This window comes from Leucopleurus acutus (genome assembly GCF_964270905.1).
Source record: "Leucopleurus acutus genome assembly, chromosome: 20".
NCBI classification, from domain to species: domain Eukaryota; kingdom Metazoa; phylum Chordata; class Mammalia; order Artiodactyla; family Delphinidae; genus Leucopleurus; species Leucopleurus acutus.
Window position 1 is genome coordinate 41,628,987 of NC_139162.1, and position 18,330 is coordinate 41,647,316.

Genomic DNA, 18,330 nt, shown 5'->3' on the forward strand with positions numbered 1-18,330 from the left:
CACCTGAAACCACACAGGCCTTAGCTATGAGGGGTTTGGTAAAAGGATATGACAGGGTTCTACCCTCCATACACCGTTTAGGATCCTTTGCAGCCTTCTTCCAGCATGCCGGGGACAAGCAGCCCTAGACAGCTGGCATTACCGCCAGGAGTCCCAGGAACGGCCCTGGAGGCAGGGGTGATCTACCTGAGGAGATGGCACAGGGTGGAGCTGGACTACGGCCCCGGCGTCCTTCTCGGTGGTGGCAGTGGGGCAGGGATCCCACCTTGGTGCTCAAAGTCAAGGCTCTCAGAAGGGGAGCGAGGTTACGTGGCCCCAGAAAAATTACCTTTCCAGGAGGACAGGGAAGGGCTCGGGGAGAGGGCAGGACAGATTTTGTACCACCTACTGGGGCACGAAGACCAGCACCTGTTTTTGGCCAAACAATAAAATATCACCCAGAGTGAATGCACAGGTCTCATCGCTGGGGCTTCCATCGACGGCTCAGCCAATGAAACTAACTCATCAAACACACAGGTTGAGAGCTTGGGCCTGCCCGCCCTTCCCTCTGGGGCTTCCCCAGCGCAGACCTAGGAGCCCGGAGACAGGCCAGCTTGCCAGGTCACCTGTTAGCCTGAGCAATGGATCTCACAGAGCCCGGCTCGGTGGCAATGGGGTCAGAGGACGTGCACTGGCTAAATATAGTTCAGCAGCACATTTTTAAAATAAAGCAAAATGTAAAAAAGCAGGTTAAATTTCTGAGACAGTATTTCTTCCTTGCCCTGAGGAGAAGAAACGCTGCAGTGGTGGGCGGGAGTCTGCCCTCTCCTCCGCGCTCCCTGTCCTGCGTAGGGCAGACCTCTCCACAGAGGGGCCCTAGCCCAGGGGCTCCGGCAGACCCTGGTGGGAGGTGGGAGGCGGCTTCAGGTCACAGAAGCTGAAGCGGCAGCCGTCCTGCATGTCTCCCTGAGAGATGCCGTCCAGGCAGTGGTCCGCGAAAGCTCTGGTGTTGTCCCACGGGCCTGTCCTCTCCAGTGTGGCCTGGAGAAGTTCTCGGATCCTTCGGTTTTCCTTGGAGGTGGACTCCCAAACAACGTCAAGCTCACCTTCCATTTCTCTGAGAGAAATAAACAATATAAAGAAAAAGTTTAAAATAACACAATTTAAAAAATATTTATAGATCCCTTATGAATCCTAAAGTAGTGAGAAGCCAAGTGGAAGAATGTTTGAAGTCAGAGAACAGAGCCCATTGTGCGTGGGTTCTGAAGCAAAGATTCCCAGTGTCGAATGAAGCCCGATGTCCCCTGGAAATAGAAAAAAATGCAAAGGCACAGGCTGAAAATGACGTCTTAGATTTCCTCCCTACATCCTGCCTTTTCTTCTATTTTGGCACCAGTGCACACACCCTTTGCTCTCCATGGCATTAATGTTACAAAAATAAAACACGATAACTGCAGTGGCTGACCTACAGTGCAACGGCCTGGCTGTGGGCGCCCACACAGCATGGGCCCTGTAGGCCTCTCCAGTGTCCCCACTGCGACCTGACCAACACTCAGACACCTTTCACAGCCTATATCCACAGAGTCACTGATGGGCCCAGACACAGAGAGTGAGTGAGAGGGTGAGGAGGAGACCAACTGTGGAGAGTGAGGATCACAGCCCAGGTCACAGAGAAGACTGGCCCAGACCATGTGCCAGGAGGGCGAGTGTCCAGAGGGAACCAAGGCTGAGCCAGGACTGTGTGACGGGCCCCATGTGGGCAGCTGAGGAAACAGGGCAGGCAAGGTACACATGTCCTCACAGGGCTGTGGTCCACTGGGGGAGCAGACCAGATACCTGCCAGCACCTCACATGAGCCCCACGGGGAGGGAAAAGCAAGCCTCAGCCTGAGAGGAGGAATGGGCCTCGTGCAGGACGGCAGGGCTGGGAAGGCCAGCTCTTTCACAGACACTGCCCGGTGGTTACGCAAAATGTTAGCAACTGGATTACCAGGTGGACTCAGCACTGTTGTTTAAAGAGGAGGACACCACAGAGATTCAGGGAGGCCAGTGACACATCCACTCGTCCAGTGTCACTTTCCTCGTGAACTGTTGTTTCCTTCCAAAGCCCATGATGCCCACTAATTACTCTATGTCTAAAAAATCTCCATGCTTCCATTTTCTGATGCAAAACACCCAGATGTTTGATACATTACATCATGATAATGTACAGTTAAACTCAAAACAAAGAGAGAAGGAAATCTCTAAGGGCGGGAAAAAAAAAAAAAAAAAAAAAAGAGGATTAAACTGAAACCACAGAGTTTGGCAAACAAAATGTTTGTATTGCTTTGAGGACAAAAGTCCATGCTAGAAACCCAGATTTCTGTAGAATGGAGACTAGTCTTGGGCACATGCAAACTGGGTGCAACAGAAAACCACAGGGCTCACTCACATCCATGTTTCCCCTCTTCCTCCTAGCAACACTGTGAACTGTGTGTCCCAGAATTAGGCAGGTAAGTGGATATATGTGAAGAACCCTCAAAGGAGGGATGGTTGGGTGGAAAAATCTGCCAATCTTCAAAAGAAATCTGCTCTGAGAGGCTCCCTGGGGACTGTAGCCACTGACTTGTTCTCAAATGAATCTGGGGTTTGAATATACACTGTTCCCCATTGTAGAGCATCCCCAGCCCCTGACTGGAGTGAACCAAGAGTAAAAAGACATTTTTGAGACAATCAGGGGAAAAACTCAATGGATGAGTTAAAAGTACATTGGACACAACCAAAGAGAGAATTAATGAAGTGGAATATTGAGCAGAGGAAACCACCCAGAATGCAGCTCAGAAAAATATTAAGAAATATCAGAAAAATCAGAAAAATTTATCAGAAAAATATTAATAAAATATTATTAAGAAATTATACATTCATTGTAAATGTAATAATGGCATCGTGAAATTTTTTTTGGTTTTGGCCATGCAGCTTTCAGGATCTTAATTTCCCGACTGGGGATCGAACCCAGGCCCTCAGCAGTGAAAGTGCAGGGTCCTAACCACTGGACCGCCAGGGAATTCCCTGTGAATATTTTTAAAGTCCTTTTGTATTTTAAAAAAAGCATTACTGTAGATTCTTTTTTAAGTTAATAATAAAATTAAAGTGACTCCAGGTTTGGAAATACTCTCTGGCACCAAAGAAAAGCAAATGCAAACCTGCTCTGGAGAAAACATCCTCAGCCCAGGCCCCTAGGACTCCACAGACTAAACTCAACCCATACGTGAGTTCATGGTAAAGAAATTACTGTACGTACAATAAAATAAGCCACACAGGGCAAGAGTCAACAAAACCAGATTTCAGACCCCCAAATTGCAGATAATGAAGCTGTCACACACAGAATATAAAATAACTAGGAATAAAATGTTAAAAGAAATAAAAGATGTATTAGAGATAAGCAAAGACCAAAAATTTATTTTAAAAACGACTAGGTAGATTTTCAAAAGAACCAAACAGTACTTCTGAAATTGAAACATACAGTTGTTGAAATAAAAAACCTCCATGGCTAGGTTAAACAGTACATTGAACAAAACTGAACAGAGAACTAGTAAACAGAAATATTGAGAATTACCCAGAATGTAGACCAGAAAAACAAGGAGATAGAAAATGTAAAAGATAAGACACATGAAAAGATTCAATAAGAAGGTCTAACATACATTTAATATGAGTCCCAGAAGGAAATCTAGAAACAATGAGGGGAAAAGACTTATTTTAAGAGATAGATAATGACTGGTAATTCCCTGGTGGTCCAGTGGTTAGGATTCTGCACTTCCATTGCAGGAGGCACAGGTTTGATCCCTGGTCAGGGAATTAAGATCCCACAAGCCACACGGCACAGCCAAAAAAAAAAAAGAGAGAGAGAGAGATAACGACTGAGAATTTTCTGGAAGTAATGAAAGACACAAAATCACAGATATAGAGAATAACTTATACCAAGCAGATAAGTGAAAAGAAATTCATAGTTAAATACAATGAAACTGCAGACTACAAGAGACAAAGGAGATCTTAAAATAGGCAAGAGAAATGATGGATCATCTAGTTTTAAAAATGACAAGAGTTCTCGACAGCAATAATGAAACAGAGAAGACAGTGGAATGTGCTGAGAGAATAGACTGTCAAGGTAGAACCCAGCAAAAATCAACTCACAAGGATGAGGGCAAAATGTAGACATTTCCAGATAAACAAAAACTGAGAAAGCTTACTCTCACTAAAACTTTTAAAGCATGTACTTTTGGAAGGAGGAAAATAATCTGAGAAATAAGGTCTAAGATGCAAAAGAGAATAGTAAGCAAAGAAACTGGTAAACTCTAGGTAAATCAAAATAAAATAACTATATTGAAACTAGTTATATGTAATTTCTGGGGCTAAAAACAATGAGATAAAATAGATCTTTGCTTTTCATCTTCACGTATCTGTATCTACATGTAATGACACTAGACACCAAGAGCATATAAACTGAGTGGGAAATAATTAGGTTAGAGCATTAGGTCTTGCATTTGTGGGTAGAGATGTAGAGGTGCTGATTAACTTTAGATTTTTGTTAATGTTAGGTATCCATATGAAATTTCAAGGGCAACCACTAAAAGAACATAAACAGAATGTTTAACTTTCAAACCATTAAAGGGCAAAACATGGAGAAAGGGAGAAAGTAAAAAACAAAGTTCCATTTTATTAACGCAATTCTAAACCTCCTGTCTGGCAAGCAAGTTGGTACCGGCCCAACTTTTACAAAGTGACCACCTATGGTGGTAAGAACTTCTGTGACTACAGAAAACCTGTTAGATAAGACTTCATTTTGCCTGGCATTAAGAAACATCTGGCTGATAGAAAACATAAACAGCTGTCTGCATTCTGTCTGGTAACAAATACACGGATTCTACTGTAACTTGAAGAAAATCACATCCGAGTGTCATTATGATTCTTCCACGTGCATCAGTTCACATCCCAGTCTGTCAAAGACAACACAGCCATCCTGAAAAGGCCGACTTAAATGTGAACCCAACCTACGTGAGGGGACCACCAGGTTCACCTCCACAAAACATGCGCCATTCCCCAGGGTTTTCAATACACTGGCAATACCTCCTCTATCGCACGTTTAAAGGACAAAGGTGTAACTGACAGAGTACCTCACAGCCACAGAGAACATGATATACCCATAATCTTATCACTGTGATCTTACAAAACGGGAAGAATCTGAAATTTAAAGTTCTCAGAAATGAGAACATAATGGCAGAAATAAAACATTTAATCAAAGATTAATAAAATCTCCCAAGAAAATGGAATAGAATAAAAATATCAAAGAGATGGAAAAGAGGGGGGAAAAGGGAAGGACAATGAGAGGACTGGATTGATTTAGAAAGTCCAATATTCAAACAACAGGAATTTTTAAAGGAGGGATTAAAGACCTGGGATCTACTGTACAGCACTGGGACTGTAATTACCAGTGCTGTACACTGGAAAGTTGCTAAGACAGTAGATCTTAAATGTTCTCACCATAACAACAACAACAACAAAATGGTAATTACATGAGGTGAAGGATATGTCAACCTTATTGGGGTGATCATTTCACAATATATATGTATATCAAATCACACTGTACACCTCAAACTTATACAACGTTCTATGTCAATTGCTAGGGAAAATCTTGTCAAAGGAAAAAAATGAGGAGCAAATAAAAAAACCAATATTAAAATATATTTAATATTAAAATCAGATAAAACTAAAATGTAAAAACAAAAATAAGCAATCAAATGAACAAATCAGGTCCAGAGGGTTTCACTGGAGGATTCTACCAAACATTCAAAAAACAAACACATGGCAACGGGGCTGGGGTGGCCAGACCTTTTCTGCTGCAGCGCCTGGTCCAGGACATCCTGCTTGTCCTGCAGCATCCGATGGAGGTGTCTCATCTCCTGCTGGTACTGAGCTGTCTTGCTAGCAAAGTCTTCCTGCTGCTCTGTCAGACGGTGACTGATGTCACCCATCTTCAGGGCCGCCTGCTTCCTGTACCCCTGGGGGAGGAGGATGATCTCTGAGTGAGGGGGTGCTGCCTGTGGTCCAGGCGAATAGCTTTGTGGATGCTTTCCCTCTCCACTCCTTGGCCTGTCAGAGGCCCTGAACTGAGTAAGCCCTGGGCAAGTCTGATCTGAGAGGGCAAGTCTGGATCACAAAAGTCACATAAAGTAATAAAAGAATTTCAAGTATAATAAAACCAAATTTCTGACTTGCATCATGCCTAGTTTTTTATATGCCACAAATAAAAATTAAAACAGAAGGACCTGGCAAGGTCTGTCATACTCTATTGGTAAACAGGTGACTGAGATAAAAGCCTGATTCACTTATTTTCCTTCTTACATTTTTATTGTATAGTTCTTACGGTTAATAGATTTCCCTCAGAGCATTTCCAAAACTGTTGTCACATAGATTCTGACGTGTAGTTCCCATGGGTTCAGTTCTCATTAGAAATTATGACATTCAGTTTATACATCTCCTCTGACCCAAGAGTTAGTTTACTATACAGTTTTTACATTTCCAGGTGAAAGAACATTTTCTGCTCTCTGATTCTGTTGATTAATTTCTGGTATTTATCTTTTTGATCAACAAACGTCTGCCTTATTTCTACTTTAGGGGTTTATTGAGGCTTTTTCTTTTTTTTTTGGTAGCCAGTCTATGATCAATTTTTGTGATTGTTCTGTATGTGTGTGTGTATATACACACACACACACACACATATACACACATAAATAAACCTTATAGATTATGTTGTAAAATCTTCTATATTCTTACTTTCGTATAACTTCTTGATCTGTCTTAGACCAAGAGAAGCGGATCACAGCTCCTATTATCAGTAAGTTTCCATTTCCCCTTGTATCTCCTGTAGTTTATAAAATTTGCTGCGGTGTTATTTAGTACGTAGGCATTCATAAGTACTATGTATTATTAACTGTAGTCTTTAGCATTATCAAGCCCTCTCCTTTTTTTTTTGGTCTCATTTAGTGCTTTTGGCCTGAACTCTCTCTTGGCGGATGTAAAGATCGCAACTATGCTTTGCTTTTGTTTGCATAAACCTGAATTATCTTCACTCATCCTTTTATTTTTCATCTTTCTGAAACACTGCTCCTGACTGTCTCTTGGTTCTGGCATGTAATAGTGTTTTCCTCTATAATATAATCTAAAATTGTTTCCTGTTAATGGGTGAATTCAGCTCATTTATATTTTCTATAGGGCAGATTTGTTTGCCTCAATTTTATCTTACGTTTTATTGTTTTATCTACACACATTTTTAAAGACTTTAATGTAGTCTGTTTCCTTTGCTCTTTTTTGCTGTTGTAATTTTGCTATTAAGGAATGAATCTCTTTTGATTCTTGTGGTTACTTTTATTTTTATGCCTTTATATTACATGTCCTTCGTCCCCTTATTCATTAAAGTAGCATAATGTTAGCTCCTGACAATCTTTTCTTCACTCTTCCCCTACTTAAATATGCTTAAGCTCCTCCTACTGAAGTTTTCATCTTTAAATGATATCCTTTGACCTCAGTTATTACAGGTGACGCAATCAGCAAGTTCATTCTACTTTCTAACTTCCTTCCCCCTTTACCTATCGTTTTTGCCTTGGTTGTATTCCTTCTACGTTGTCAGGTTGTAGTATGTCTACATGTAGTTGCATCAGCCTTACCCCTGCCTTTTCAAAGGCTCAGTTCACAGTTAAGTATATCCTTTGCTCATGAGCAGTACTCTTCTGAAATGTGCCCGATCACTTCTTGGCTGAACTCAAGTTGACGGATCCTTAGGAAAGGTTTATAGAAAAAATGTTCCAGAGTTCTTATATGGTCACAGCTGTCTGAAGAGCAGCCTGGTTGGATGAAAACATCCCTGAATATTCATAGATGGAATTCCACTGTTCTCTGGCTTTCAGTGTTGTTGTTGAGAAGTGTGACGCCAACATGATTTTCTTTTTCTTATGTCCTGGTCTTTTGCTTGGGTGTCCGAGGTATTCTTTCTTTATCTTGAAGTCACAGGTCTTGATGTCAATTTTCTAGGGCCATCCTGGGTCAGTTTTTCATAGGTACTTAACGTGCCCTTTCAATATGTAGATTCGACTCTTCATTTATTTCAGAAAATTTTATGAATAAAAACTTTTAAGAATTATTCTTTGGAGCAGAATAAGTACCATTGTTTTGATTTCTGCTTTAGGTAAACTGCATCCCTATCACTTTCTACTAGTGTTTCTTTTTTTTTTTGGCTGCACTTTGTGGCTTGCAGGATCTTAGCTCCCTGACCAGGGATCGAACTCGGGCCCCCAGCGGTGGAAGCACAGAGTCCTAACTACTGGATGGCCAGGGAATTCCCTCTACTAGTTCTTTTTATTTCTGCCTTCTTGTCTTTGCCTTTCTCATTTATCCTTTATGTCCCTTATCCTGCTTTTATCATATCTTTCTCCCTGGGCTCCTTATAATTTAGTCTACATTTCTCCTTTCCTTCTATTTCTTCCCTGAGTTGTGTCAGTTCCATTTCACATCCTCCTTTGTCTGGCCATCTGTGTCTCTGCTTTTTGGCATTTTTCCCCAGCTTTTACTGTTTTATTGAGTTTGAGCTACCTGGCTACCTGCCTACCTCCTTACTTGTCTATCTACCTACCAACGTATCAGTTCACCCTACAGTACAGGTTTCAATTTTGATCTCCTTTGTGGCAACATTATTTCTGATGCGCTTACATCATGTGTAAGAAAATTATACTTCTATTTTTCTTAAAGAATTTTTGTGTGGAGGCCACTGAATTCTTTTGGGATGAGATGAGGTTCCTGCGACGGTGAGAGCAATGGGTCAACTTCCAAGCTTCACACACCACTTCTCTTGCAGTCCCTTCTCTGGCTCTCTGAACCCAGCCTGGTTCTGAAATACTTCTGCCTGCAGCTCTGATTTCCCAGATCTCATCATTGCCCTGACTTCCAAGTTGATGTCCTCACTTTTAGGAGGGTTTTGCTAAGGTCTCCTGAGATGTCACCTCTGAATTTTTTTTTTTTTGATGTGGACCAGTTTTAAAGTCTTTATTGAATTTGTTACAATATTGCTTCTGTTTTTTTATGTTTTAGTTTTTTGGCCACGAGGCACTCGGGATCTTAGCTCCCCGACCAGGGATTGAACCCGCACCCCCTACACTGGAAGCGCGGAGTTCTCAACCACTGGACCACCAGGGAAGTCCCTGTCACCTCTGAATTTTGACAAGCCTTTTCCAGGTCTCTTCTCCTCACTTTCCCAGAGATCCTGCCCTATCTGACCTGGATCTGGCTCACAGATTTCTTCTCTGGGTGACTGGGTGGAACTTTTTTATTTTTACTGCTCTTATTCAGTTGAACAGTAATGAGACAAATTCCCAAGACAAGGCCAACCGCTCTGAAGATCAGACCTTCTCTTTGGGAAATAAAAGCCAACAGGAAAACCAGGAAAAAAAGAACAAACTACAACTGCTCTTTATTACTCATAATACTTCTATGCAGATTCCCATCATTAATAGTGTGGTATAGTCCTTCTAGCCTTTCTGATGCAGAGCTGAGATACTGTTTTCTATACTGCCTTTGATCTTGTTACATTTTTTAAATTGTAAAATATATTATTTAATTCCCCCAATAGTTATTGAATTAATTGAATACTATGCACCAGGTGCGATTCTAGGTGCTTGGGATATACCAGTGAACAAAAACAGAAAAAGAGAAAAAATCCCTTCACTTGTTATTCTGGTCAGAATAGACAAACAGTAACCAACAAACATAATCAATAAATTACGTAGTCTGTTGAAAGGTGATGTTGTCTCTGGAAGAAATAACAAAGCAAGGATAGAGCCTAGAGATATTTCTGTATCTTTTTTTGTTTTTAAACAGCTGCATGGTATCTTATTGTGCAGATGAACTAAAGGTTACTTAATGAATGGAGAGGTGCTATTTCTTCTTTTTTTTTTTTTTTGGCTGCATCACACAGCATGCAGGATCCTTAGTTCCCTGACCAGGGATCAAACCCGTGCCCCCTGCAGGGGAAGCATGGAGTCTTAACCACTGGAATGCCAGGGAAGTCCCGAGAGGTGCTTTTTAAAAAAAATTTTATTTAATTAATTAATTTATTTTTGGCTGTGTTGGGTCTTCATTGCTGCATGCAGGCTTCTCATTGCAGTGGCTTCTCTTGTTGCAGAGCACGGGCTCTAGGTGCGTGGGCTTCAGTAGTTGTGGCACGCGGGCTCAGTAGTTGTGGTTCACAGGCTCTAGAGCACAGGCTCAGTAGTTGTGGCACGCGGGCTTAGCTGCTCCGCGGCATGTTGGATCTTCCTGGACCAGGGCTCGAACCCGTGTCCCCTGCATTGGCAGGCAGATTCTTAACCACTGCACCACCAGAGAAGTCCGAGAGGTGCTATTTCTGCCAGAGAAACCCAATACTTCTTTACTCTGTGGATGATCAGTGATACATATATGCAAAATGGGTCCTTTTCTTAAACATGGAAATCTGACCCCGGGAAGCCCATTCCCATTAGGAGTGGCTAAACGTCCACTTACCTTGACTTTTTCCTCCAACCTTCCCAAGCGAATATTGCCTTCAATGATTTTGTTGAGAACTCCATGCTTCTCACTTTCTAAACATTTAGCCTACAGAGTAAAGTGAAAAAAAAAACAACAATGGGCTCTTAGTTTAACAGGAAAATTAAAGTAATAAAACATCTTCTGCTGAGAGTATTACTACAAAGAGTATTACCATTCTGCCACTCGTCCTGGCCTGACACCTCTCCAGCCCCCCACCTCCAGATTCCTATCCCCTGTGTGAGGGCTGTGGGCAGAACTTGGACCAACAGCTGAGGAGGGCAAGAGCCGGGAACGGCAGTCTGGGTACCCCTTCTGGGTACAACTGGAAAATCTGAGCCCCTCAAACAAGGGGGATGTGGCTTCCAGGACACTTCTCTATTCTTGGGGAATATACCATTCCTTCCATCATATCCAAGGAACAAGTGCCAACATGCAAATAAACTTCTCACTGGACTATCTGAATAATTAACAAAATTAAGGATAACTTGAGATGAACACACAATGCCATTCTCCAAACCAAATGTGACGGGCAGTAGATCAAAGAGGGATGTCACTGAAGTGGAATGATTTAGATTAATATCCAGATGGGACATGGACTACTACACACTATAAATTAACCATTTCAAATGGTAAAATTTTTTTAAAAAGTAAAGGGGAGCATTCCTTCTAAGGTAGTACAGTAGTGACAAGTGAGTTTCTAGAGAGGAAAACTAAGACCCACGGAATTAAACTTGCTGCAAGTCGCATGGAAACCCATCCTAAAGGGATTCGGAATGAAGATGCCAGTATCAATAAATTACTATACAGGGGGCTCTCACAAGGCCCAGGAGACCAGGGCAGGGTAAGGTGAGGGTGCACGGCCAACAGTCCCACGACAGGGCAGAGGCAGCCAGTACCACCCCCGAACCCCAGCTACAGAGGCTGGTCTTGGGGCTGCCAGGGGCAAGGAGCCTGCAGGGCCAAGGGGACAGCAGTCCGTGTGCACACTGAGATCCCTCATGGTGGATGGAGCCAGGGCAGGCTGAGAGCAGCTCCCCCAGCATCTGGAGGGTCTGAAGATTCTAAATCTGAGCCTGGCTTTCAGGCCATAAATAACAAAGGTCAAGGCGGGAGGAGAGAACACATTTTATTAATAGTCTGTTGGCTTAATCTGTAACTTTTAAGTATTTGGACAAGCAGTATATGGCCTCCATTTGTATGTCCATCCTGGGTCCACAAATATGAGGAGTGAGCCTAAGGGGACCGTCTGATGGTCGAGGAGGCTCTTGACTTCATCATGGGAGCCTGGGATGCTCTCTGGCCCAAACAGGAGGTACAGGGCCTGCCTCCTGGGGGAACCAGCGTGTCCCATCTAAACAAGATGGCCCTGACACGAGGCAGCCAGGCTCCCATGAGTGTTTGCTGGATGAGTGCGTTTGCTTGGCACTTTCCATCTTTCAACAAGCTTTTGTGCTGCCCTCGATATCCCAGTGGGTAAGCTCAGGAGACACAGCAGAAGAGGATATGGGCACTCAGCACTGGTACAGAACATGCCAGAGACCTCAGCACTTGGGTTGGGATAGTGACCTCTCAGGAGGGTACTACTGGTTCAGGAGGTCTGAATGCTTTTAAGGGTCCTACCATGGCATGTCAAAGTCAAATTGCCTCTAAAAGACTCGGGGAAAGGCTCAGAAATCACCAGTAATGTATAGCCACACTTACCACGCTCCTACCAGCAACTACTATAATTTAAAAAAAAATTTGTAACATTAATATAAGTGCAAAATGGAGTCTCAAGACTGGCTTAATTAGCATTTCTTTTATTACAAGTAAAGATCAACATTTTGCCCCAAGAGCTGTATACTATTTATATGTCCTCTTATGTAAACAATGGCTAAAAGCCTGTGTCCATTTTCCTAAGGAGGAACTTAACATCTTTCTAACAGATGGGAATAAGCCTGTGACACATCCTGACAGACTCTCTGCCCCTCAATCACCCTGAGGAAGGGTTCAGTTACCTCCAAGTTGGCTGATTTCTGACCCTTACAGAAAGTCTGCTGGGCTCTTGGAATGACATGCATTACATTATTACTTCTAATCCTATGCCACCAGAGATTTGCAGCACTGCTTAAAGAAACATGTTTCAATGTACATAAGCAATATGTATTCAAAGTAGAAAAATCACAAAATGCAGATAGGTAAAAAAGATTTTTAAAAAAATCACCTGTCATTTCACCATTTGGAGGTACAGTTATCTAACTCACTGTTCTATTTTGTGGTAAATTCTATCAGACTCTTTTCAACACATAGCTTGGCACAGCATCTGTCTCCTTTAACTGCATGATCTGCTGTAGACATCTTTTAAAATCAGTGTGGAGATGTGAGATCACGCCCACAGCATCACTCTTGCTGGCTGAGCAGCGCTCCACCATCAAGGGCAGGGGTCCCCAACCCCTGGGCCACAGACTGGTACTGGTCCACGGCCTGTTAGGAGCCGGGCTGCACAGCAGGAGGTGAGCGATAGGCGAGCGAGCGAGTGAAGCTTCATCTGTATTTACAGCCGCTCCTCATCGCTCGCATTACCGCCTGAGCTCCACCTCCTGTCAGATCAGTGGCGGCATTAGTTTCTCATAGGAGCGCGAACCCTACTGTGAACTGCGCGTGCGAGGGATCTAGGTTGCACACTCCTTATGAGAATCTATTGCCTGATGATCTGAGGTGGGGCTGAGGTAGTGATGCTAGCGCTGGGGAGTGGCTCTAAATACAGATTATCATTAGCAGAGAGGTTTGACTGCACAGAGACCATAATAAATGAATTGCTTGCAGACTCATATCAAAACCCTATCAGTGAGTGGCAAGTGAAAACAAGCCCAGGGCTCCCACTGATTCTGCGTTATGGTGAGTTGTATAATTATTTCATTATATATGACAATGTAATAATACTAGAAATAAAGTACGCAATAAATGTAATGCACTTGAATCATCCTGAAACCATCCCCTGCCCACCCCGGTCCACGGAAAAATTGTCTTCCATGAAACCGGTCCCTGGTGCCAAAAAGGTTGGGGACCGCTGATCTGGGGACCACCAATAATGGACCCAATTCCTTTCCTCAGGACTGGTGCCACTAGAAACAATGTGGGATGAGTACCCCTGGAGCTACCTCTTTGTGCCCTTTAAACTGTGTCATTGGGACGAACTCTATTTAACCTGTCTAGGATTCTTACGTCTCATCTTCAAACAGGGACTACATTAAGACAACTTTACAGAGAGAATATAAGGATGCACCTGTGTGTGTAATAGAGGCCTTATGACTACTGTTCCCAGTTGAATGGACTGATTCCGTTAGTTTACCTTCTAAAATATCATTTGCCAGTATTTACAAGTTTGGGTTATTTGCCTTTCAAAACTGTTTTTCACTGATGGTTGAAAAATAAAATTTTGGAGAACTTGAAAATTTATGGTTGAAATGTAAAAAGATGCAGCTTTTTGTGGATCATTAAAAACAAAAACCTTTAAAATTATGTTTGCATATTAACTTGCAGCATACTTGAAGTAACTGAGGAAACTTACCAAATACATAAGATTGTCACGTTCTTGGGTTATATTCTCTGCCAGGACAACAAGATTTGCCAGGTACTGGTGAGCAGACATTTCGTTCTCCATGGCTTTTTCCACCTGCTTTTTGAAGATATCAATTTTCTTTTGAGATCTCCTAGAGAGGTCCCCCAAATGGTGGAATAAAAAATTCATTAGCCTGCATGGCCAGGGCATAGTGAATATCTGTATTATAAAATAGCAAGCATGTTATCATTTAAGTGTATTTTGTAGCAACCTAAATCTTCTATTTAGTTTCAAGGTGAGAAGAGGTAACTGAATTTAAAGGAAGCATAATTACTGACTCCAAGCCAAATCAATAGGAATCACAAAATGCTTAACACACTTAACAGACTAATACATATTATTCTATTAATTTTTTGGCTTGTGTTCTTTAAAAGATATTTTTGAAAAAGGAATCCAGTAATCCCTGGATTAGACTTTTGGGAAACACTTAGTAAAGAACTTCTAGAACTTGCAGAGTCCTAGGGTCAGCATTATGACTATCAACCGTAATTGAACAATAATGTTGGTCATATTTTAACGTTTTGTTTTTTTTGGGTACACGGGCCTCTCACTGTTGTGGCCTCTCTCGTTGCGGAGCACAGGCTCCGGACGCGCAGGCTCAGCGGCTATGGCTCACGGGCCCAACCGCTCCGTGGCATGTGGGATCTTCCCGGACCGGGGCACGAACCCGTATCCTCTGCATTGGCAGGTGGACTCTCAACCACTGCACCACCAGGGAAGCCCGATGTTGGTCATATTTTATATGTTGGTATTTAATAATCTCATCTATCCTTTCCATTTCATTGCCAATATTAGAAAAAGAAAAGATAAAGAATATGAAATAGAATATTCAATTGTCTTTTTTAACTATTAAAAAAAAACAGCTTAAGAAAAAAAAAACCCACCTATTTATTTTCTGTGCCTTTTCGAGTTCAGCTTCCAGCGCCTTGTTTTTAGCCGTCAGATTTTTCTTCTCTAATAGCAGGCTCTTTTTCTGCACTTGCAGGGCTGCCAACTTTTCCATCAACTCTTCCATCTCAGCATTTTCTTTCTCTTCTTCCTTCTGCAACTGGCTGATGGACAAAAACATCACAAGCCTGTACCCAGTACACCGAGGTTAAATGAAGCAGCCACCGCCAGGCAGTGACAGCACAGCCTTCCGGCCTGGCTGGGCCCTTCGGAGGCCTCTGTGGGAGCATCGTCATCCAGTCCCTGGCAGAGCTGGTGGGGAGCTCCCGGAGGGCGGCAGAGAGGGGTAGCTGGTACACACTGCTTTGACGGTAATGATTTAATCCCTTTTTCTGCCCACCATTTTTGCTTATGTCTGTGTGTGTATGTGTATTGTGTGTGTATATATACACACTTATTTATACTCCCTCCAGAAAGAACTTAAGACAGCTTAATTTTTTACATAGTTATAATTGCCCCTCCTTAAATCCTAATGCTAAAACAAATTTTATTTCATACTAAAATAATTATGTTTTTCTGATAAAAGAAACAAAAACAAGGAGGGCATACAATCAATATATAACTCTGGCAAAATGATGCCTGAGAGAAGAGTTATTCCTTCACTGGTTCTCTCGGTCAATTTTCACGAAATAACTGAGACTGAATAGGTAGGGCCACACACACAGAGGCTGCCCAGCATTCTGAGCGATGGGGCCTCCCAGGGTACCACGTGGGGTTTACTACTTCCTGGCTGGCTGGCTGGCTGGCTGGCTAGTGAACAAGCCTCACGCTGCATGTGTTTGGGGTCTGCCTCACTTGCCACACAATTTCAATGACCAGCCTCGGTTGGCTCCCTGAACACTCAGTCAGGAATTTTCCAGTTTCCACTGCTTTCTAGTTTACTACTTTTAGTTAGTCAAAGAGCAGAGGACACACCTGGACAAAACCCACAGAGTTGGGGTTTGAATTAAACTCATCTTTTATCTTTTTTCTTTGCTGCATTTTGCTTTGAGTTTAGAATTTTATTTAAAGGTATTTTTGCCACTTACCTGACACCAAAATCAATCAGTTCACAAAATCAGTCAAAAAGTTCACAATGAAAAGCAACCAAAGACAATAGGAAATGCTGGGAAAGTGCTGGTGGGCGCGCACAGCCGCCTCAGAGAACAATATGTCAAAATCTAGAAAATGCATTCACACTACGGCCAGACAATGCCCCCTCTAGGTGTGTATTCGGCGAAACCGATAAACTGTACAAGAAAGTTTACTGGGGCATTGCTTAAAGGCACAAACTTAGAAACAATTTAAACTTCCATTAATAGGCTAAGTAAAATGCAGTATTTCATATGATGGAATACCACCATGCAGTTAAAAAGAATAAACTCTCGGACTTCCCTGGTGGTGCAGTGGTTAAGAATCCACCTGCCATTGCAGGGGACATGGGTTCGAGCCCTGCTCCCGGAAGATCCCACATGCACTGGAGCAACTGAGCTGGCGAGCCACAACTACTGAGCCTGTGTGCCACAGCTACTGAAGTCCGTGCACCTAGAGCTGGTGCTCTGCAACAAGAGAAGCCACTGCAATGAGAAGCCCACGCACTGCAACGAAGAGTAGCCCCTGCTTGCCGCAACTAGAGAAAGCCTGCGCACAGCAATGAGGAACCAATGCAGCCAAAGGAAAAAAAAAAAAAGAATAAACTCTATGTATCTATCTCAACATGGAAAGATGTTTGAAAACTGAGTGTAAAAAGCGAAGATACTAAAAGTATGAATTCACTTATGAACACATAAAACACACCAAAAAAATACTATGTCATTCATGGATACATGTAGAAATAAAAAATAGATTGGAAATATAATTCCAAGTTTATGATAGTGATTGCTTTTGGAAAGCCAGGGAAAACAATGGGACTAAGGATGGTGGTTAAAAGGGGCTTCAGCTGTATTTCTAACAATATAGTTCTTAAAACAAGCAAAAATAGGTGGAAACAATTTGCACACACATACAAAAAGTTAACACTTAATATTTGGTGGGAGAAATAGTTGATTAAAAAATTTTTTTTTAATAAAATGTGTCCTATTCTATCCCTAGAGTCTCACTCCTCAGAAGAAACTTCTGCTGACCATTTCTGATTTTAGTTCCTCTGGTGAAAAACCATGACTTAAATTTTTAAATTGTGAAATGTAATATAGAAAACTATACAAACGGTAAATGCATATTTTAACAAACAATTATAGTGAACACCCACATAATTACCACACAGGTCAAGAAACAGAACACTTCTGGTACCCCAGACACTCCCATGTGTTCCCTCCCACGCCCCCAGTCACAGAGTCCCTCCTTAATCATCTCTATAGTGTCATCGTCTATCTATGCATCACTACAGCTTAGTTCAGTTTGCCAGTATTGGAACCAGATATAAAGGGAACCAAGACCCATTCACAGGTGCACAAAGGGATTATATGTACTTTAGTGTCATTACGCCTATGAGACTCACCCGTCTTTTTGTGTGGCTATAGAATATTTCGTTGTATCAGTATACCAAACACTATACATTCGTTTTCCTGTTGACAGTCACTTGGGCTATATTCTGCACACACACTTGCAGGATTCTCTAGGGCAGTGCGACTCAAAGTGTGGTCCTCAGATGGATCAGATGGGCAGTCTCCAGCTGCCTGTTACTCATCCACAAGATAAGCACAGAAATTGAGAAAATGGCTCCCAAACTTTTATAGCATTTCAGCGTTGCTGTGACATCTGGGCAGTCTGAGGTGAGTGCACGCATTCTGCTGAACAGCAGCTTGGGTGTTGTCACGTTTGCAAAGAGAGAAGCGTGTGGTAGGAGCCGCATACTTGTCACGTGCAGCAGGAATACATAACAATTTATAATTTTAAGATTAATTTATCAACTGTAACTCAAGAATATATAAAAACCAGAATTCATTTATTTCACTGAAAAATAATTTAACTATTATTTTACTGGACACACTGACCTGGATTTACGATAAAGGGTTAAAGAAGAAGACTGAAAATACAAAGATTTCTTTCTGCTTCCAGCCAAGACAGAGTTACAGAGACCAGATTTATTCAGCTAGAAAACCAGGCAAAACATAAGAAACAACAGTTTTCAGACTTTGGACAATAGGCAGTACAGGACTGTGATCCCTGAGAGGGAAATAACAAGGTGAGTACTACGACTGCTCCAGCTTACTGCCTGGCTGCAGTACAGGGAGG

The 18,330-nt window shown here is 42.3% G+C and overlaps 1 protein-coding gene across 1 annotated transcript in view; it reads right to left on the reverse strand.

Annotated features, from left to right (window-relative positions):
- Positions 1-792: 792 nt before the first annotated feature.
- CEP89 (centrosomal protein 89) overlaps positions 793-18,330 on the reverse strand; it is a 78,449-nt gene continuing 60,911 nt past the window's right edge. The window contains exons 15-19 of the mRNA XM_082862959.1: positions 15,054-15,221; positions 14,119-14,260; positions 10,545-10,634; positions 5,844-6,013; positions 793-1,096 (exon numbers count right to left, since the gene is read on the reverse strand). Coding sequence (XP_082719085.1) covers positions 856-1,096; positions 5,844-6,013; positions 10,545-10,634; positions 14,119-14,260; positions 15,054-15,221 — 811 coding nt within the window. The 3' untranslated portion in view covers positions 793-855. The remainder of the gene's footprint in view (positions 1,097-5,843; positions 6,014-10,544; positions 10,635-14,118; positions 14,261-15,053; positions 15,222-18,330) is intronic.